The sequence below is a fragment of the Aotus nancymaae genome, unplaced genomic scaffold, assembly GCF_030222135.1.
Source record: "Aotus nancymaae isolate 86718 unplaced genomic scaffold, 86718_ANA_hifiasm-v0.15.2.pri h1tg000083l, whole genome shotgun sequence".
NCBI classification, from domain to species: Eukaryota; Metazoa; Chordata; class Mammalia; order Primates; family Aotidae; genus Aotus; species Aotus nancymaae.
In genome coordinates this window covers 3,468,876-3,490,167 of record NW_026988498.1, presented here as the reverse complement: position 1 = coordinate 3,490,167, position 21,292 = coordinate 3,468,876, and the positions used below count along the sequence as shown (strand labels likewise).

Below are 21,292 nucleotides of genomic sequence, written 5' to 3'. Positions count from 1 at the left end.
CAGTGCTCTAGAGGCCAAACGTCCAAGACAAGGCGCCAGAGTTGGTTTCTCCTAAAGCTTCTCTTTTTGGCTTGTAGACGGCCACCTTCTCTCTCTGCCCTCACATGGTCTAGTCTCTGTGCATGTACACCCCTAGTGGCTTTTCATCTTTTTTTTGAGGGGGGAACCTCACTGTGTCACCCAGGCTGGAGTGCAATGGTACAATCATAGCTTATTGCAGCCTTGACCTCCTGTGCTCAAGGAATCCTCCTGCCTCAGCCTTCTCAGCCTCCTCAGTAGTGCCCTACCGTGCCCAGCTAGATTTTAAATTTTTTGTAGAGATGGGGGTCTCACTGTGCTGCCCAGTCTGGTCTTAAACGCCTGAGCTCCAGCAATCCTCCGACCTTGGCCTCCCAAAGTGCTGAGATTCTAAGGGTGAACCTCCACACTCAGCCTTTTCATCTCCTTACAAGGCCACCAGTCCTATTGGATTAGAGTCCCACCCTTATGACCTCATTTAATTAGCACATTGAAAGCCCCATCTTCAATTACCGTCCTATTGAGGGTTATGAACATATGAATTTGGGAAGGACATGGTTCAATCCATAATAAGAATGAAGGTCTCCTATGTGAGGCCCCTCAGTTAGTTACCACTTTTTGGGGGAGATTTAACTGGAGAAATGCCCTTTATTATTCCTAATCTGCAAATAGACCGCAGCTTTCCAAAGACCTCAGTCTAATAAGAAATAGAGACATTTATGAAGGACTGTTGACTCCCGTGTGCATTCTCCTTGCAGTATGATTTCTTCCACTACCTACCACTCAGTCAAGACTTGAGGCCATGGGGAATTGCAGTGAAGGTGTGCATGTTCAGAAAGGACTCAGGAAAAAGGAACTGAAGCCATGGAGGTGGGTGCGGTGGGGAAGGGGGAGGCTGGAGAGCAGGTGGAAGCAAGTTTTAGTTCCTGGAGCCATCTTTCACCATCCCAACCTGGAGGAGAGGAGTGGCTGGTCACCCTCATGGGCACAGTATGGTGAGCAGCACTGCCATTTCACGTTGCTCCCTTTACACTTGAAAAATACAGCAGCCTTTTCCTTTAACTGTCACTGATCCACCTGAGACCCATTACCGTTCTGTTTACACTGAAGCCACTTGCTGCCAGTGTCTGCAAGGCTGGGAGTCTTCACTCGGTTTCCAGGTCCCAGTCATACAGTCACTCTGCATTCTGTGTGTGTGTGTGTGTGTGTGTGTGTGTGTGTGTGTGTCTTTTTTTCCCCTTATAAAACCCATTGTGTTTCTCTCCATTTAAATGTGACCTTGCTTACCTATCACCATTCTGCACAGATGCCATTTATGAATAATGGAAATCATCCCCATTTCAACAATATGATACACAGCCTTGACAAAGATATCGTTTCAGTGTTCTGAATTTGCATGGTTTTCAAGGCAGAATTATGGTCCCATATGCACTCACATTTTTCAAAAATGAAATATGGTATCAACAGGAAAATACCCATTAGACTTCACTAACCTCATTTCGAGAGCCATGCCCATTAGGTATGTACCCTGCACCACTTGTCTTTGGTATGAAGTTGTATATAGCAAAATGAGGGTGTGTTAAATGGGGTGTCTTTGTGGAAGTGGATTCTGGTTTAGCACTGTTAGGACATATTTTTTGCACACTAGTGAACATTTCTTATAAATATCTCTGTGAGGAATAACAGAAACGACGTGGAAAACCACGCATGATATGCTTTGTCGTCAGAAAATGCAGTTGCTGCCTTTGGAATATGCTGTACAGAATAGGTCTGAATCATAATCTGGTCTCACCATCACTTTCCCCCGGCCCCGTTTTCTAGATACAGAGGCAAAACATACAGGGCTGTGGTCAAAATCGTGCGGACATCTGACCAGGTCGCAAATTTCTGCCGCCGAGTCTGTGCCAAGCTAGAGTGCTGTCCAAATCTGTTCAGTCCTGTGCTGGTATCTGAACACTGCCCAGAGAACTGCTCCATTCACACCAAAACCAAGTACAGTAAGTACAAGTGATGAGAAAAGAAACGCACGGTGCCAGAGGCCTGAGCTGTGCTGGAAGGGATTTGGGTTTTGTTCCATTTGCGTTTTTCTTTTTGAACCTTTGGACTAGTCGTCTATAGGAATTGCTGTGGAAAGATGTGTAAAGATTTGCTGTAGGTTTTTAGACTGACATACGGAGGGGCTGGGATGATTTAAAACAGGATGAATTTTCATTGGTAGGCCTTGGAAAAGAAGAAAAGAAACTCTTTGTAGCGTCCTGAGTTTCAGTGGGTTGATTGACTCTACAGCTCCGTGGATGGTGGGAAAGCATAATAAAGCTGATCATAGCAACAGTGACCTGGATGACTTTCTCGGTCCTTACTCTGGGAAAGTATAATGACGCTTTCATTGCCCTACTTCATACGGGTGCCACATCCTCGTCATAATCGGCTTCTCATGTTTGGGTGCCTTCCTCAACACCCCCACCAAGGACAGCCATCACTTTCTTTGCTGCCTCTGTCCCAGGACACAGGGTGCAGGACTCAGAGCTGTCCCCACTCCCCCACCTTCAGCTCTTGCCTCTTCCATCCCCAGTCCCATTCAAGGATCTCTGGCTTCAGGCAACCACCTCCCCCAAGCTCTGCCCTTCTTCCCTTCTGATGACCTTCTCCATTCATGGTAGCCACTCCCAGACATCTCCACCTCCTGTGCCCGAGCCCTGATCTCTCCCTCTGACCTGCAGTTCTGAGTCTCCTGCGTCTCCCCCTCAGTTCTCTGCAATGCAAGGGGCACTGACCTGGAAGTTGGCTCTGCCAGCCACGTTCCAGCCAGCTGGGGTGTGACAAGGGCCTGGCCATGTGGCCAGTGCTCTGTGGGCCACAGTCAGTTATGATGTTTGTCAACATGGGTGCTGGAACCAGAAATCTGAATGCACTTGAAACACTGTTCACAGCATCACTTTCTTTGTATTTTATCTATCTATCAGTGTATTTCTACACACACAACACACACTGTTGACTCCCGCGTGCATTCTCTGCCTTCCTCTGCCTTCCCACTCCACCTTCTGATGGAGGTCAGCTGCACCCTCATTGACCACACAGAGCCCCCAATATTTGGTGCACAGGGCTCTCAGGCAGAGCCCGCACGTACGTCGGCCCAGCACATCATCTGATTCCAGAAGAGCTTGTTTCTGCATCACCTCACCTTTTTCCAGAGGAGGGATTCACTGGGAAACAGCAGCCCCCGAGTAAGAAAGGCCCGACTGAGGGCTCACCTTTGCCATGCATGGTGCATGCTTACCTGCCAGGTGGGCTTCTGCATTCTTCCAGGACACCGGGAATAGCAGGGAAGGAGCAGGGTCCCACGCCTCCCATTCAGCACTGCCGAAATGAACTCAGAGATGTCTCTGGATCTCATATAGTAAACTCCCTAAATCCCAGGATCCTTTGGGTTGATTTATAATGAACGTTACTACAGACTGAACTCAGGCTCCAGTGGGAGGAAGACAGAATGATATTTTGGTGGAGTCAAGTTCTGGAAAAGCAGGGGTCACCCAGTTTCATTCTAAGACTCTAAACACATACTGACCTTTGGCTACATTCCCTAAAACCAATTCTTATCCCCAGTCACTGGCTTCTAAGAAGCTAGCCTGCCCCAGCCCTGTTGTACCTGCTTGGGGTTTGGGTGGAGACAGAGGCTTTCTCATTTGCCCTGTACCTGGAGATGGCCACAAAGCAGTGCTCGCCCACAGCAGCTCATTCCTGCTCACAGAGGAACACGGTCCCTGTAGAACTGGACACGGGACATTGTTCCAAGCCCTCCCGCCATCTGCTCCTTTCGAGAGGTTGATGAGAACAGGCTGGGCTCCCCAGAGCAGGTGTGCTTCCTGGGAGTTACAGGGCTGCTGCTGTGTGGCTTTTCGATGGTTTTTCCAAATGCCATGCTGTGATCAAATGCAGGGGAGGGGTGAGACAGAGGGTCTTAGGCCAAAGGAAACCTATGCTTGTTAGTCTTGATGGCCTCATTTGGTGCATAAGGAAATTGGGGTGCAGAAAGGATGAAGCCATGGCCCAGCACTGTGAGAATGCACTGAAATCATGCTTCCCGCAGAGGGGCTGCTGCAAAGTGGGGCTGTGCATTTGCCATTTTCTTTTTTCTTCTTTTTCATACTTTAATTTCTGGAGTGCATGTGCAGAACATGCAGGTTTGTTGCATAGGTATACACATGCCTTAGTGGTTTACTGCATCCATCACCCCGTCATCTACATTAGGTATTTCTCCTAATGCTGTCCCTCCCTAATCCCCCCACCCCCTGATATCCCTCCCCTCGTCCCCCACCCTTTGCAGGGACATGGATAAAGCTGGAAACCATCATTCTCAACAAACTGACACAAGAACAGAAAGCCAAACACCTCATGTTCTCACTCATAAGTGGGTGTTGAACAAGGAGAACACATGGACACAGCCAGGGGAACATCACTCACCAGGGCATTTGCCATTTTCTTTTGGCCCACCCCATCCATGGATAAAAGTTCCTTCGCTGCATTCAGTGATTTTGTGGCTCATGGGTGTCACATAGTGGGACAGCTGAGCCTTTAGTTAATGAGCAGGCATCTGGGCCGTGATTGAATGCTGGGTCCTTAATGGTGGTTTTCATTAGTTGATGACACATTTAGTTTCTTTAAAACATTAATCATTACTAAAGTTCAATAATTTTTTGAATTAAGATACACACCTGTGTCTCTGCTATAGAATTCAGTAGTAACATGAGTCCCACCAAATGAGAAGGGACTGAAGTATGCAATGATGTAATAGAGAAGGAACTCTGAAAAGAGGAAAGGCGCTTGGTGAACTTGGCCCACGTGTTGTCTTGGTGGATCACGGCTTGTCTTGGTCAGATCAAGAGCTGAGGGAGTCCCTCATGCCAAGACCACGCCAGCAGATGTTCACCCAGTGCTTGTTGACTGACTGACTGCTCAGGATTCAGACTTGGGAACAGGTGTCAGAGCGTGCCAGAGGATGTCATAGCCACCACTCTCTGCAGTGCCTGGGGCCTGGACAGGGAGCGAACAAACTCCCATGAGAACCGTGGACACCTTTGTCTCTTTCACCTTCTGCAGAAGTGAGCTCTGGCTGCTGCAATAAAATACCACAGACTCGGGGCTTTAACTGCAGATGCTTACCTCACACAGTCCCGGAGGCTGGACGTCCAAGATCAGGGTGTCGGCAGCTTTGGTTTCTGATGAGATCCTTCCTGGGCCTGCAGGTGGCCACCTGCTCCCCATGTCCTCATGGGGCCTCTCCTCTGGATCGTGTGTCCTTGGTGTCTCTCTCAGACACCAGGCCCCACTTTTATGACCTCATTAATGTCAGTGACCTCCAGATACAGTTACTTTGGGGTTTCAGGCTTCGACATTGGGGAGGGGCCGAATTCAGCCCAAACACCTTCCTGACCCGAAGCACTGGAGCAGTGCTGCTTTTTATTTTTCTTTGAGATGGAGTCTCGCTCTGTCGTCCAGCTTGGAGTGCAGTGGCACCATCTTGGTTTCTTGGTTCACTGCAACATCTGCCTCCCAGATTCAAGTGATTCTCCTACCTCAGCTTCCTGAGTAGCTGGGATTACAGGTGTGTGCCACCACACCTGACTAATTTTTGTATTTTTAGTAGAGATGGGTTTCACTTCTCCCCGTGTAGACGTTTTCTCAGAATGACTTCCTAAGGTACAGAGATATCAGATGAAATAATGATCTCCCTCCTTCCTCTCTCCCTCTCTTTGTTCATGTCTGTGTGTGTGGATAGCCTTCAAAAGTTTATCTTCCTTCCTATAGCCTATTACTATGGAAAGAGAAAGAAGATCTCCAAGCCCCCCATTGGAGAAAGCAACCCCGACAGCGGACACTCCAAACCCACCAGGCGGAGGAAGCGACGGAAATCCATTTTCGTGCAGAAGAAACGGAGGTCTTCTGCCATGGACTTCACAGCGGGCTCGGGGGAGGTATGTACTGCCCGGGTGCCCTCCAGCCTGTGGCTCTGCCATCTGGCCCTGGCCGGGAGGTGTGGCTGCTTCATGGCAGAGGTGGCTCTGGAGATTGTGGCAGGATGGTCAGAAACGCCAAAGAAGACACCCCCTCCTCCTTACTTACTGGAAACGAATGTAGCATGTCCAGCTGCTTTGGCTGGGAAGGGGCCTCGTAGGGCCCATGGGTGGGACCATCGGCTCCAGTTTAGAGGCCACCCGGGACAGGGCTTTTAAGGGGTCTGCACTGGGCCCAGGGTCTGACCGCAGGACCCAGTGGTCTGACTGTGGGGACCCCTTGCCACCAGCCCCTTAAATGCCTTTTTCTTCTCAGGAAAGTGAGGAGGAGGACGCTGACGCCATGGATGATGACACCGCCAGTGAGGAGACCGGCTCCGAGCTCCGGGATGACCAGACAGACACCTCGTCAGCGGAGGTGCCCTCGGCCCGGCCCCGGAGGGCTGTCACCCTGCGGAGTGGCTCAGAGCCCCCACGCCTGCCGCCCCCGGAGAGGACACGAAGGGGCCGCAGGGTGCCGGCCGCCTCCTCTGCGGAGGAAGGGGAGAAGTGCCCTCCAGCTAAGCCCGAGGGGACAGAGGTGACGCCCGGGCGTGGGGGCAGAGGGGTTCCTGCTGGGGCTGAAGAAGCACACATGTTACAGTTCAGGGCCACGACACCGGGAAACCTGTTTAAAATGCCTCCAGCAGCAGCACCTGCTCTAGCTCGTTCCCAAGTCAGGAACAGAGGCTGGCGCTTCACCTCTGGGTGCAGGGGCCTTTCACTATCAGAACGCAGCTCCCAGGGTGGAGGTAGCATCTCTTTCCTGGATAGCTTTAGTGCCACCTGGGTGCTTGTCAGGAGGAAGGCACAGTCCTTGAGTTCCTTTGAACTCCTGGTTTCCAGAACTTCCTTCCTTGCATCTCCCGTAACTGCCCTGTGTCCTGCTCCCACGTCCCCTCTATAGTACACCTCTGTGATGTTTTAAAGTATTTAATCACGTTTTAGGTCTCCCCTAGCCTAGTGGGTGGTGTGAGATCAGCAGAAAGGGTCACTGGCACCACCATTACAGAAGCGTTGCGTGAACTCGCCCGTGCCTTCTTGGACGTGCCCCTTGTATTTCTCCTCTTTTCTCTAAGCAGAAACACTTTGTTCATAAGCAGCCCCAAGGTTTCCTGAACTAGGGATGCAGAGTGACTGTCCCTGTGCCTGCCTTCTTCCCTCTGAAGGCACATGAGACATCGCAGGGGGCATCCTCACGGAGTGAAGAATTTTCCCAGGAACTGAGAGTGTGGGTAGTTTGTTCAGGTGCCCAGCGAGGGAGGAAAGGGAGGCAGTTGCTCCTGGCCAGGAGCGACCAAGGCCTGGAGAGTGCCGGAGAGGACCCAGCCAACTGACTGTGCCTCAGCTGAGCTCCTCCTGCCCTTTCTCTGCAGGACACGAAACAAGAAGAGGAGGAGAGACTGGTTCTGGAGAGCAACCCGTTGGAGTGGACGGTCACCGACGTGGTGAGGTTCATTAAGCTGACAGACTGTGCCCCCCTGGCCAAGATATTTCAGGAGCAGGTACAGTGGCTTGCCGCATGTCAATGGTTTGCCTTGGCTGCTGTCCGTGGGGCCTGGCCAGCCCTCCCTACGGTGTTCAGCTGCAGAAGAGACGCTGGCGTCTCATAGCTTTTTGTCTTGCTGGGCCACCCCTTGGCCAGCCCTTTGTCTGGAGAGAGCCCACTTTGGTTGAGCCCCTTGTCAGTGCCTTTTGGCAAATCTGGGTTGCAGCTTCTTCAGCTCCAAGTCTCAGGTGCATGAAGCTCACACACAAACAACAAAAACAACCTAAGAGCTCAGCATGTGCCATCAGCTGGGGTCCCAGGCCCCTGACTGGTCTGCTGTCCTCTCTTCTTCCAGAGACTCTCTTCCAGAGGCTTCTGTTTGTAGATTTCTATCTAATGCCCACAGATCTTACTTGTGCCTAGTGGGAGAAGGAGGGAACAGGGCGTCTGCCTGGCCTGCCCGAGTGGAAGCCCCTGACCGGTGTGTTGTTATGAATGACGCTTTCATCCTCGTTTTCTTACCTTCCTCTACGTGAAATATTCTCTTCTTTCTATGTAAAGTGTTCTCTTCTTTCTTTTATTATTATTATTATTATTTAATTATATTTTATGTTCTGGGGTACATGAGCAGAAAGTGCAGTATTGTTACATGGGTATACACATGCCATGGTGGTTTGCTGCATCCATCCCTCCATCATCTACATTAGGTATTTCTCCTAATGTTATCCCTCCCCAGTCCCCCACCCTCTTCTCTGCATCCCCCAGCCCCCCCAACCCCCAACAGGTCCCAGTGCGTGATATTTCCCTCCCTGTGTCCATGTGTTCTCATTGTTCAACATCCACTTATGAGTGAGAACATGCGGTGTTTGGTTTTGTGTTCTTGTGTCAGTTTGCTGAGAATGATGGTTTCCAGCTTCATCCATGTCCCCACAAAGGACCTGAACTCATCCTTTTTTTATAGCTGCGTAGTATTCCAGGGTGTATATGTGCCGTGTTTTCTTTCAGCCCGAATAGCCAAGACAATCATAAGCAAAAAAAAAAAAAAAAACAAACAAGCAAAGCTGAAGGCATTGTGCTACCTGACTTCAAACTATACTACAAGGCTACAGTAATCAAAACAGCATGGTACTGGTACCAAAACAGAGATATAGACCAATAGAACAGAACAGAGGCCTCGGAAATATTCTCTTCTTTCTACATAAAATATTTTTAAGACCATGGTATGGTGATGGACAAACACAATAATGTTAATTTCTACTTTAAAGGAGTCTATAGTCCAGCAGATGAAATGAGTATAGTTAGCTGAAACATAAGATATATGATGATGTGTCCTAAGGAAAAAGAGAGGGTTTTTATTTACATTTTCCTTTAAATTAATATAAAAACAAGTTGCCACTTTCTTTACGCATACCACCTTGCATCCTGCTTCACTGGCTTTGCAGAAAATGCGAGACTCTTGCTCTACTCTGTGCTTAATTCGTTGAAGTTTTTTGCATTGTCCTGGTGTAAATATCTGTGTTTGAAAACCTCGTTAAAAAAAAATACTGTTTTTCATATGATAAATTTAAAGATAGCTTTATTCAGTGTCTTTTTAGATCATACAAACCAGTAATCTAGAAAGAGGATATTTCTATCATTAAATCAGGAAGCGTAAAAGGTCTGTGACTTCCCACGCACCCAGGAGATTTCCCAGCTTTCCTCCCAAATTCATGCAGCAATGAACTGAAAAAAGCAAATTACTGTGGTCCCCAGTGCCACCCAAAGAGAGTAGTTCTTGTCATTCAAATTTCTTTCCCTTGCATCCCAAGAAGTCCAAGCAATGAAGTAGTTCATCCTATTGATGACCACTAGAACCTTCCGCAGACACCCACTAAGTTCATGCTGAAAGAATGATTAGGCCGGGCATGGTGGCTCAGGCCTGTAATCCCAATACTTTGGGCAGGCAGATCACTTGAGGTCAGTAGTTCAAGACCAGCCTGGCTAACGTGATAAAACCCCGTCTCCTCTAAAAAAGAAAAATACAAAAATTAGCCAGGCATGGTGATGGGCACCTGTAATCCCAGCTACTTTAGAGGCTGATGCAGGAGAATCACTTGAAAACCTGGGAGGCGGAGGTTGCAGTGAGCCAAGATCGTGCCACTGCACTCCAGCCTGGGTGACAGAGCAAGACTCCATCTCAAAAACAAACAAAAAAAGAATGATTGGGAGCAGAGGGAGTCGCCTCCTGACCTTATGATGTTGGCCGCCCTTCCTGTCTAGGCGACTCTGGAAAGCAACCAGGGAGAGGCTTCCTTACACCTAAAGAAACTGGGTGATGAGCTTGTCCCTTCAAAGAACACAAAACAGGAAAGAAAGACAATTCTAAGAAATGCAAGGACTTAGGTGATCGGGGGCTTATTGATAAGCCATATCTCCATCTTGAAAACAAAAATAAAGCAATAGATTGAAATCCTGTGTAAAGTGTCGGCCAACGCACTGCTTTTCCTGTCTGGTATTTATTGACAGTGGTGCTGCAGCGAGAAAAGCGTTGTATTCAAATACATGACAAGCGCTGATCACACAGGCTTGGTTGCGTATCTGTCGGTCCCTTTGTGCGTTCAACATATACAGATTCAGTCCCTGCAAGGTGCCTTCTGATAGCTAAAGATACGAGGTATGGCATTCTGTGTTAGTCTAATGTTTTGGTTTTATTTTTAGGCTCAAATGCTTAGTTTTAACAAAACAAAGAAGTTTAGGCCTGAATGAAGAGCAGATTTCTCATTTCTAGATTGCAGGTTTGGTATGAGGGCTTACACCTTGAAACGTTAATAGCTCCTGTGTCTGTCTACACTGTGTATAAATTCTTAGTAATAAGTAAGAAAGTGAAACAAAGCTGGTTGGGGAAAAGCTGGTTGGGGAAAAGTATTCAGTCTTCCTTTCTTGTATTTCTAAACCCAGTTGATAACACCAGAGAAAAGTTTCATGCCTTCCCTAAGCTCAGTCTTCTAGGAAATGGAACACCACTGACACCATCCCCCTTGTAGAATCAAGTTGCTCTTATTTTATTTTTTGAGACGGAGTTTTGTTCTTGTTGCCCAGGCTGGAGTGCAATGGCCCGATCTCAGCTCACTGCAGCCTCCGCCTCCTGGGTTCAAGCGATTCTCCTGCCTCAGCCTCCAGAGTAGCTGGAATTTCACCACAGCCGGCTAATTTTTGTATTTTTAGTAGAGACAGAGTTTAGCCCTGCTGCTCTTCTAATATCAGTGAAAGCCTTGCCCTTCATCCCTACTTTTTTTTTCTTATGAGAGAGAAACATAGGTAGGTTTTCAGTGATCATCGTCTCATTCCTGTGTGATTTCACATTTCCCATTAGGCAGGTTCACCTGTTGGAATAAAAAGCCATTGCCCACTGGGCTGTCTGAAGTACATGGCACTTGAGTCCTTTTCTGTCCCATCACACCTTTCATTACTAATTTTTAGTAATTTGTTCATCATCATTTAGCCCAAAAGCTCCAGCTCTGAATTGGTGAGGCCTCCAGCAGGTCACTGCAGGCATTGTCTGAGATTTTGGATGAGCTAGAAGGAACCCGGAGACTTTATTCACTGGCATGTGAATGAGATCACAGTGCACAGCATGGTCATTGCTCTCTGCACACATGCCCTCAATGTTATAAATGCAGAGATTATTGTAATCACTAGGAGCATTTGCAAAAATTATAAACTCCCCATTACCAGCATCTGTAGCTTTTATTTTTGAAATGTTATGGCAACTGTTTAAAAGTTCTATACTCCATCATTTAGTGCTGCAAACCTGTACATTACACGGTAAAAATCCACTCATCCATAACTAAGAACACACAAAACTCTAAATAAAATTTTACCTATTCATTCAGCTTTCATCAGTCAGTGACAGGACGATAAGTAGACTGTCCAAATGATCAATTGAACTTAATGAAAAAAATCTCAGGGTGGTTTATAGGCTTAGTCCAGATTAAGCTGCCCTAACTTGACTTCTCTAGACCTGAATACCTCCATTAGGAACTACCAAGTCCTCACTTGAATGCTCTATCAAAATAGATTTAATTTTGCCCTCTGCTAAGCATGTTGTATATCTCATCATATTTCATTTCTTTACAGTTAGTCCATTTATGGTAATTCTGTATTTAACATTAAAAGTGTTCTGCCAGCAACTCTCAGTTGTATAGGAATTTTTATATGTTTGTAAAAATTAAACCATCTGTGAGCTATACTGTTATCTAAATAATCCTTGAAAGAAAAAATAGTCTTCCAAATGAAGTGGCTTTCTGGGCTTGTCATGATTTTACCTTAGGTATCTCCCCAGTTTCCTGCAATTCTACATTCCAGGGAACTACCTGTGTTCTTTCAGTCCCTCTTGGCCTTAATAATTGCCACTGGTCCCTGACATCTCAGTTGGAAGTCCTTTTGATGCCCAATTAGACTGTCTTGGTTGCCTGTCCCGTTTGAGCCCTTAGCTCTGCATCCATATGTTAATATCCCTGTATCCTAATAGTCTATTTATTTGTCTGCCGCCCTTCAGATTCATGGGGTATCCGGAGAGGGAAGCTTTCCTTCGTTCACTGTGATGTTCCCCAGAAGCCAGCCAAGTGCCTGCCACTTAGTAGATGCTCAATAAATATTGGCAAGTAAATAAATGAGTGTGTGCACCTGCACTTTTAAATGTGGTACATGCATCGGCCACCTTCAGTGTAATTTTCTGTAGAGAAAGAGTTACATAAAGATTTTAGTGCTGATATTCAGTGGTGACTAAATCCCCATCATGACCAAGTTAAAGATGTTAAAGACTGAGCTACAGTTTTCCCTTCAAAGTTTAATGTCAGAAAACGACAGTTCTGATTCCAACACTGTCTCTAACTAGCCATGTGATCATAGTTAGATTGGCTAGCTTTTCCGGGCATTAGTTTTCACCAGGAAAGTAAACTTCCTGGTGAAGGTAAAATAAGTTTTATTTCTATTCTATCCTGTTCTGTGGATGTCATTGAACCTAATGGTTAAGCCACCTGTCCACAGTTTAACGACATCCACAGAACAGAATAAAATAGAGCATCAGCCCCCTGCCTACTTAGAATGTGTTTTTAAGAGGCCTATGATACTTAGAAGACTTTGGGTGCCTCTGCCTGTGCCCTCTCGGTCTATTTTGATATGCTGTATGTGGATGGGCTCTGGAAATGGAATTGGCTAACAGGCCTCAAGCCAGAGGTCCCCTTGGTTTCTTTGTGACCTAGAGCCAAGCACTATTTCACGGTACCCCCAAATCCCCCCAGCTACAATCAGTAGCATCTGAAAAGAAAGTCAAATAGCATGTGCAGGCAGTATAGAGAAAGGGAGGATGATATCAACACAGCATGAAAACGTGGTGACGGTTTTCTATAGTTTCTCTCCTGCCTTTAGTATGTGTACAAGACAGATCTGTTTACTTTGTGGTCTGATAAGGTCACCTTTGTGTCTTGGTCGAGCGTGGCTTTGAGTTGCTTACATCATTGCTAGTGCTCATCTGTAATTTAAAAATGAAAAATAACATGCATATCGATACTTTCAAAGTTAATGTTTCATTTTTATTGCTGCAGTACTTATTAGGGAATAGTTGCTTTTGAATCTGATCCGAAGATAAATTATTCCTCCTCTTAACATTAGTCTTTTGAATCTGATCAGATGATGAATTATGCTTGCTTAGAAAATTAGTCTGCTCAAGGCTACCATTTACACACACTTCGACTTTTTGCTTTAGATAATTTCAAGACAGCTAAATAAACCATTAGTTTAAGAAAATAAGCTGCCTGTGCAAAAGTCACTGATAGGTGTTGTCTGAGACATATGATCTTGTGCTGTTGCTTGGCTATTAATGTCCTTGTGGCTTATGGCAGCCCTGGGTATAATTCTTCTGCAAGTGGCAGAAATTCCAGTATGCGGAGCTCACTTAATGCTCTCATCGTACCACTGATCTTCATCATTGCCTGGGGCCTGCAATCTCTTAGAGCCTCAGTGTCTCCCTCTGGACTATTGAGATCGTCTTGGTAAATAGGAAGGAGGATTGCGGTTAAACTCAGCAGTCCAGTCAAATGATATCTACGTGAATAAACCAGATTGCTATAGGAAGCAAGCTGCTGAAGAGACAGAGATGTCCAGTGGAAGGGTCTTAGAGCTTTGGAGTGAGTCTCTGTATGCTTCCTCCTGCAGGAAGCAAAGTCAACTGAACATTCATTGAATGAATCTCTTCATACCCTGTGTGTAGGTAGAGACGGGCTGAGCAGGATACAGTGGGAACAACAGATCGTGTACGAGGAACACCTTGCTCTGGGCAGTGTGTGTCTGTAAATGGGGTGTGTGTGTGTATGTGTGTGTGTGTGAGTTTTCCTTTATGGAAAACTGTGCTGTGTCATTGGCATTATCTGTCTTGAGCATCTTCTCACTCATCCTGACAGTGAAATGGCAAACCTTGGCAGGGAGGTGAGGGAGCCTTGTCTTTTAGTAGAGATCCCTTTGCTTAGTGCTGAGATGAAGTCGCAGCATAGCTTAGGGAGCACCTGGCCCAGCCTGGGGTGGGAGGTGAGTTGCTCTCCCAGCAAAGGGCGATAGGCTTAGGAAGCAATTCCCTCAGCAGCCCGCCTGTTTCAGCTCTTTCTACCCACTGGGGTAGGTATGTGAATTTCAGAGTAGCCAGAATGCCCTCAGCCGAAAGCTCTTGTCTTTGAACTGTTGTTTTAGTTTTTGTTGTTTAGAGGCCATCCTGCTTTGTTGCCCAGGCTGGAATGCAGTGGTGTGATCGCAGCTCACTGCAGCCTCAAATTCCTGGGCTCAGGTGATCCTCCCATTTCAGCCTTGGAGTAGCTGGGATCACAGATTTGTGCCACCATGTCCAGCTAAATTTTTAATTTTTTATAGAGACAGTATCTCGCTGTATTGCCCAGGCTGGTTTCAAACTCCTGGTCTCAAGCAATCCTCCCTCCTCAACCTCCCAAAGTGCTGGAATTATAGGCATGAGCCACTGTGCCCAGTTGCAGAAAGATTTAAGTAACACAAAGATAAGACTGTCATCAAGCCAGGTAGGTATCTCTGCCAACAGTCCCCTGGAGTGAATGAAGCAAGACTGTCCTTTTCTCACGTTTGGCCCCAGGGTGGAAGCTGCTATGACAGGTGCATCTCCCCGTGCACACTGCCCTGTCTTAACCTGCCTTTCTTTTCCTGCAGGACATTGACGGCCAAGCACTCCTGCTTCTGACCCTCCCAACGGTGCAGGAGTGCATGGAGCTGAAGCTCGGGCCTGCCATTAAGTTATGCCACCAGATTGAGAGAGTCAAAGTGGCTTTCTACGCCCAGTATGCCAACTGAGTCTGCCCTCGGGAGGTGGCCCATTATCGCTGGGATGCGGTGTTGGTAAAGGTTTCCAGGACTGAAACTTTGATTTCCAGGATATGTTACATGGTACGGACACTGAGTATCACCAGAAAGCCAGAAGCCCAGGATCTCCTGCCTCTGCCAGCCTGTGAGCTGTTTCCGTGTTTTCAAAGCACAGTGAGGCACTGCAGAAGTCGCTTCTGGGGAGCGCCAGTTAAAGTGGTGCATCGGCCTCTGCGGGATGTGGGCCTGCTTCTTTGTTCACCCACATTTTGCTTTTCTCCCACCACAAGCCAGGCAGCTCCCTTGGAGCCAGATTTCTTAGGCCTGCATTCTTTGAAAACTAAGAACGTCACCAAGGAAGAAACCTCACTGCATGCCATAGAGCTTCCTGTAATGAAACGGGCACATTTATCGACGCTGTTTCCTATGGATAGGTGTGTGACACTGGTCAAGTGGCACACACGGTTTCATCTTGGTGGCAACTCCTTTCTCTAACACAGCTGGGAGCGATGTCCTTATGAAAAGATGTGCTAAAGCTCTGTCCTCTGTTAGAGGTGCCTCTTAGGAATACGGGGAGTGAAGGAGGCCGGTGGGCTTCTCCATGCAACTGGATGATCTGTTTGTTTGTCGTGTTGTGTTTTTAGAGACAGAGTCTTGCTCTGTCGCCCAGGCCGGAGTGCAGTGGCATGATCTCAGCTCACTGCAGCCTCTGCCTCCTGGGTTCAAGTGGTTCTCCTGCTTCAGCCTCCCAAGTAGCTGGGATTACAGGCACCCACCACTGTGCCCAGCTAATTTTTGTATTTTTCTTAGAGACGAGGTTTCACCATGTTGGCCAGGCTGGTCTCGAACTCCTGACGTCAAGTGATCTGCCCACCTCAGCCTCCAAATGTGCTGGGATTACAGGCATGAGCCACCGCGCCCAGTCCAACTGGATGGCTATTGATTGAAACCTAGAATATCTGTAGAGACAAACTCTACCCAGTCTTTTCTAGACCCTCAGCTGTCTCCACTGTTGTAGTTTAATTGTAGCCGAATCAGGGAATGAGTCCTTTAGGCAAATGTTGGATTATATATTGAAGGAGAAGCTTAATTTCAGAGAGCAGGAAGGGAAAGAGATGTGGGGGAAGCGTTCCATGAACCAGCTATACCCCCTGAGAAGGATCACTGCAGCGTCACCGAGCAGGAGTCCCTCTGAGCGTCCCTTCTGTCTCGTTCTGCTCCAGCTGGCCTCATATGCACCAGGCACGATGCAGCATGAGCACTGAATCTGGAGTCAGCCACTTGGCACCCGGGTTTTGCTGAGAACTAACTCTGAGATCTTGGGTGACTTCTCATCACTCTGGACCTCGGTTCCTGTGAAGCGACAGGTGTGGACACCGAGAGTCTGGGGGTGAACACGCTGTCTCCCGCTGGCATTCATCCTGCTCATGCAGGAAAGGAAGATCCAGATTGGCCAAAAACGACAAAAAGAAAGAAAAAGAAGTGGTCCCAGTTCTAACCCTGCCATTCCTGTAGCTCTTTCTGGCTTTGAGTTTGCTTGTGGAATTTCTTGGGCAGTTGTATGAAATCTGCCAGGTCATGTGCAGACATATCTGTGGCTGTGGGAGTTGGCTGGCCTCTTGGACCAGAAGCCATCTCCATATCCTCATGAGTGATTTGGGATCTCCACGCAGACCCCGTGGACTACAGGGTCCCTCTGTGGCGGCTGCCTAGATGCCTTTTTAAACTTATGCAAGGAACCCAAACCCTCCCATGGTTTCTGAGCAGATGCCGGAAACAGAGGCTTTGCAGCCTTCCTGCTTTTCCACCATAATTACCTTGAGCTCGTCCCTTGGACTGGAGTCTCCACAGTTGCAGTAAAATCCTGTGGTGGGCTCATGAGCTGCTTGCATTTCTGTGACGTTTTCAGATACGATTCTTGGTGGGATTTTTGGAAACTTCGATCGCTTAAGCTCACCCTTCTTCATATTCTGTAGCGGTTCCAGATGTGAATGGAAAACACATACTCTATGGATAAGGCTTTTTGGTCTCCCCTGCAGCCGATTTCTATTATCCAGTTTTAGAGTTTGGCTGGTGGATCTGCCTGGGGGCCTCGGATGGGAGGAGTGTGACATCTGTGCCCGGACAGAGACGTCTCTGGGATCCGTGGTTGGCTTGCCTCGGGCCGCTCTCCTTCAAAGCTCAAGTTCTGACCTCTCCGCGGTTCTCCACCCGCCCCTGCCTTGTCAGCCACATGCTTTTGGCCTTAAACGCTCAGTCTTGTGGAGTTAAACCCTGTCAGATGATTGGAAGGAGCATCCATTTCCAGACCTTTGGCATTCTCTCCACGCCGACTCCTTGATCCTTCACCGTGGCCTTTTCAAGCTGAGCTGTTTCTGTTGTATTTGAGACGAGGATGAGGGAACGTGGTGGCCACAACAGAACAGGGACTTGCAGAACGAATGCCACTTCTGTCTCCCTTCTCAGTGGTGGCACGGAGAGGAGGTGCTGCATTGGAGGGAGGAGATCCTCTGGGTGGGGGGTCTCCAGAGCCCACCCAGAGAGCTGGAATGTGACCCACCAGGAGCCCAAGAAGGGCGCGGCCACTGTCTCTGGGGAAAGCGTTTGCTTCCCATGGGGCCAAGCGCCCAAGACTCTCCGTGTCCTTCACCCTTACAGTTAACTTCAGTGCTTCTCTGTGCAGTCACAGTCACCGTGGGTGCCCACTGTGTGTGCGTGTGCCAGGGAGGAGATGGCTGTGGCCACAGCACAGGAGGGCACAGCCTGGCGTCACCATGACGGTTGTCTCTATGCCATCTCTCCAGTCCTTGAGGAGAGCCCAGGAGGATTTTAGGAGCCAGGAGGTGCTTCTGCCCCAGGTGTCGCCAGTGTCCTTACGAGCTTGGATTCTCGGGGGATTTCAGTCGCGGTGAGTGGACTTCACATCAGCAGCAATTCTGGTACAGAACTGTAATGTGTTTTCACGTCTCTGTAGGATTCATCTCTCACCAGCGTCTGTCTTAAAGATGGGGCCAATTTCATGGAGCATTTTTCTCTGTGTGTCCTTGTTGCTTTTGGCAGAAAAAGATTTGACATGTGTGCTCCAATGCCACCGTAGCCCCTAGGCCAAAAGTGTCATGGTCTAAACACCGAGAAGTGATTCCTTGCATTCCTCCCCTGGATGGTACCGTTTCTTTGCCGTCTCTCCTTAGTGCACCCACATCCTGTGGAACGCCACGGGAACTGGCCCAGCAGACTCCACCATCTGCGCCATGTGAAAACCCTGAGAAAGAGACGCCACCTCCACTTGGATCACGACAGCCCGTCACTCAGTCTCGCCCTAAGCTAACGGAGCTTGTTTCAGCTCCTCGCTTCTTGACTGCTTTTGTACTATGTTGAAAAAATCCTGTCCACAAAAACCCAAACCTAACAACTAGAAAAGGAACAGGGTACTGCTGGCATCACAGAACTCCTTTGCCTTTCAAAACAAAAGCAAAACACCGTTAACGTCACCACAGAGCTTCACAGTGTGGGGAACTCAGCCTTCGCTTTTAAAATTAGAGTCATTGGATCCAAGTTTGAGTCAGACACAGTATTTGAGCTGCGCGGCTTCTGGGTTCTCCCACCTTATTTGATCATATTCGAAAGATTATTTCCTGTGTTTGCTTTGATTTGTTCCTCAGTACGTTAAAATAACCCACACCTTGAACGCTGCTCCTGTGACCTTTACTGCCCTCTCTAGAGGGTCGATTTTGATCGGCCTTTTCAAGTTGGGTGTCGTCTCCCTAATTTATCTCACAGGATTTTGAGCGTTGTATTCGGCAAGTTCTGAGATTTGCCTTCTATCTCACGCCAAACACCCCTTTCTAAGAGCTGTCCCCCCTTGGTTTTAGAAGCACTAGGGGTTTTCATACTTATTTTATAGAACACCCATTTATATTTATTTCTGTATATAGAACGAAAACAAAACCCAGTAGTGTTAAAAATCTTTGTTGTGGTTTGAGCACCTTCGCTGCTTTTGGAGTAAGGTGGCGAATCAAGGCTCCACTTCCTCGCTTTTCTGTCTTTAGAAAGCTGTGATCGCGCGTGCAATTATTTGAAAGGAAACATAGTAAATTAAGAAACCTGTAGTTGTTAAGGAAGAAACTGTTGGCGAGATACCCATACTGCTCATATCTCGTTGGTGCAATAATTAAATAGCAAGGGAAATCCGTATTGGCAACTATTAGAATTTAATAATTCTTTTTTTTGTTTATTGCTCTTTTCTGTTCAAGGGTTTTCTGGCAATTACTTCCGTTCACGTGGTTGAATTCTTAAGTTGACTAATTCTCATAGCTCTTATCACTAGAAGGGTTTACAGATAACCCCAAACATACTATGATAAAATCAAATTGTGCTATTTTGACCCGTGTGATTTACCTAAAAATTACAATTGCTGACATACAGTGCTGCCTTGAATTTTGATTCAGAACCTCTCTAGTTTAAATGATAAATAACAACTCAAACAATTCTATATTGTCTGAGGAAGGGGCCGTAATCCTTCTGTACTGTTGGCGTTAAGTGATGAGAATTTGGTCCCAGTGAGTATGAAGGCTGTGCCACTAACCAAGGCAGAGCAGTGCTTTTTGTGTGGCTGAAGAGATGTGCTAGCAAAAAAATGAATATTCTAGAACAATCGTTGGCTAAAAATCACCTTAGGATAAAAAAATTGAGGCAAATTTTTTAAATGACAGAAAAAATAATCATCTCACTTGTTCTAAACAGGAGCTAGCATGATCTCTGGAAGCATAAACTATCCCTCGTCGTGAATGTTGAAAGCCCTTTCACTGTTTTGCATTCTAGTTTGAATAGTTTATATTGAAATTGGATTCCTATCTTGTGTATGTTTTGGTGAATAAAAGGGAAAAATTGGTGTCGTTACTTTTGAAATTTGCGGGACAAAGGGCATGCTGTTGGTTTGCTGTAAGATTGTATTCTGTATATATGTTTTCATGTAAATAAATGAAAATCTATATCAGAGTTATATTTTAATTTTTATTCTAAATGAAAAAAACCCTTTTTACTTGAAGAAAACTTGTAAGCCACATTGTTAATAAAGTAAAAATAAATTCTATGGTGGTGTTTGGGTTTTTATGTTGAAGGTTGTTCAATATTATCTTTAGTGTCTGCGTTAGCTATTTTGTTCTGAAGTTTTTGTTTTCTTTTTGCCGCACGCTGAAGGCTTATTTCTAGGTTGTTAATGACCACGGCTCTCAAAGTCCTGTGTGACCTCTCAGAATCACCTCTAGCTCCAGAATGGAACTTTCTGATCAAGGAACTTGTATTTATTCTTTTGTGTTGTTAAAACATGCTTGTGTATCCTCACACAACCTATAGCCCTTTCACTTCCTTTTTTTTTTATTATTAAACTTAAAGTTCTGGGGTACATGTGCAGATCATGTAGGTTTGTTACATAAGTATACATGTGCCATGGTGGTTTGCTGCATCCATCCCCCTGTCATCTACATTAGGGATTTCTCCTAATGTTATCCATCCCCCATACCCCCACCCCCTGCTATCCCTCCCCTAGGCCCCCACCCCCTGACAGGCCCATGTGTGATGTTCCCCTCTCTGCGTCCATGTGTTCTCATTGTTCAACACACACTTATGAGTGAGAACATGTGGTGTTTGGTTTTCTGTTCTTGTGTCAGTTTGCTGAGAATGATGGTTTCCAGATTCATCCATGTCCCTGCAAAGGACATGAACTCATCCTTTTTTATGGCTGCGTAGTATTCCATGGTGTATATGTGCCACATTTTCCTTATTCAGTCTATCTTTGATAGGCATTTGGGTTGGTTCCAAGTCTTTACTATTGTAAACAGTGCTGCAATGTAATACATGTGCATGTGTCTTTATAATAGAATGATTTATAATCCTTTGAGTATACAGCCCTCCCACTTTCAATCATTTTCATTATTCTAGGATTTCTATAAGAGAAATAATTAAATCACCACATTTACATTTATTGTTTTTCTTTGAATGTCACACATAGGTTTTAGGCATCGAAGCTGGGACAGGGAGAGAGGCCTTGCCATCCTATGCCAGGGATCTCCCACAGGCAGAACTTGTCCCCTTCCTCTGTGACCACAGGTTCAGGTAGTGTCTCCTAGGGACAGAGTTAAGGGAGAAGGGGAGAGAAAGCACTGAGGTAATGGAGGCAGAGGGGTTTTGAATGATTTCTCCTTTTCATCCATCCCAGATGACGTCTTTCGAGGATCTTATTTCAATGTATTTTTTACTTTATTGCTTTCTTTTTAGAGACAGGATCTTGCTCTGTCACCCAGGCTGGAGTGCAGTGGTGCAATTATCTACTTCTCTTCAAATATTATCTTTTCCTCTGCTGGCCATCGCATTCTGCATA

At 46.8% G+C, this 21,292-nt stretch overlaps 1 protein-coding gene across 7 annotated transcripts in view; it reads left to right on the top strand.

The window, feature by feature from the left end:
* SFMBT2 (Scm like with four mbt domains 2) overlaps nucleotides 1–20,005 on the top strand; it is a 288,295-nt gene extending 268,290 nt beyond the window's left edge. For all 7 annotated transcript variants that reach the window (XM_064369048.1, XM_021670606.2, XM_064369044.1 and 4 more), the window contains 5 exons: nucleotides 1,840–2,015; nucleotides 5,824–5,990; nucleotides 6,346–6,609; nucleotides 7,445–7,573; nucleotides 14,764–20,005. In XM_064369048.1, the coding sequence (XP_064225118.1) occupies nucleotides 1,840–2,015; nucleotides 5,824–5,990; nucleotides 6,346–6,609; nucleotides 7,445–7,573; nucleotides 14,764–14,904 (877 nt within the window). In that variant the 3' untranslated portion in view covers nucleotides 14,905–20,005. The remainder of the gene's footprint in view (nucleotides 1–1,839; nucleotides 2,016–5,823; nucleotides 5,991–6,345; nucleotides 6,610–7,444; nucleotides 7,574–14,763) is intronic.
* Nucleotides 20,006–21,292: the final 1,287 nt, after the last annotated feature.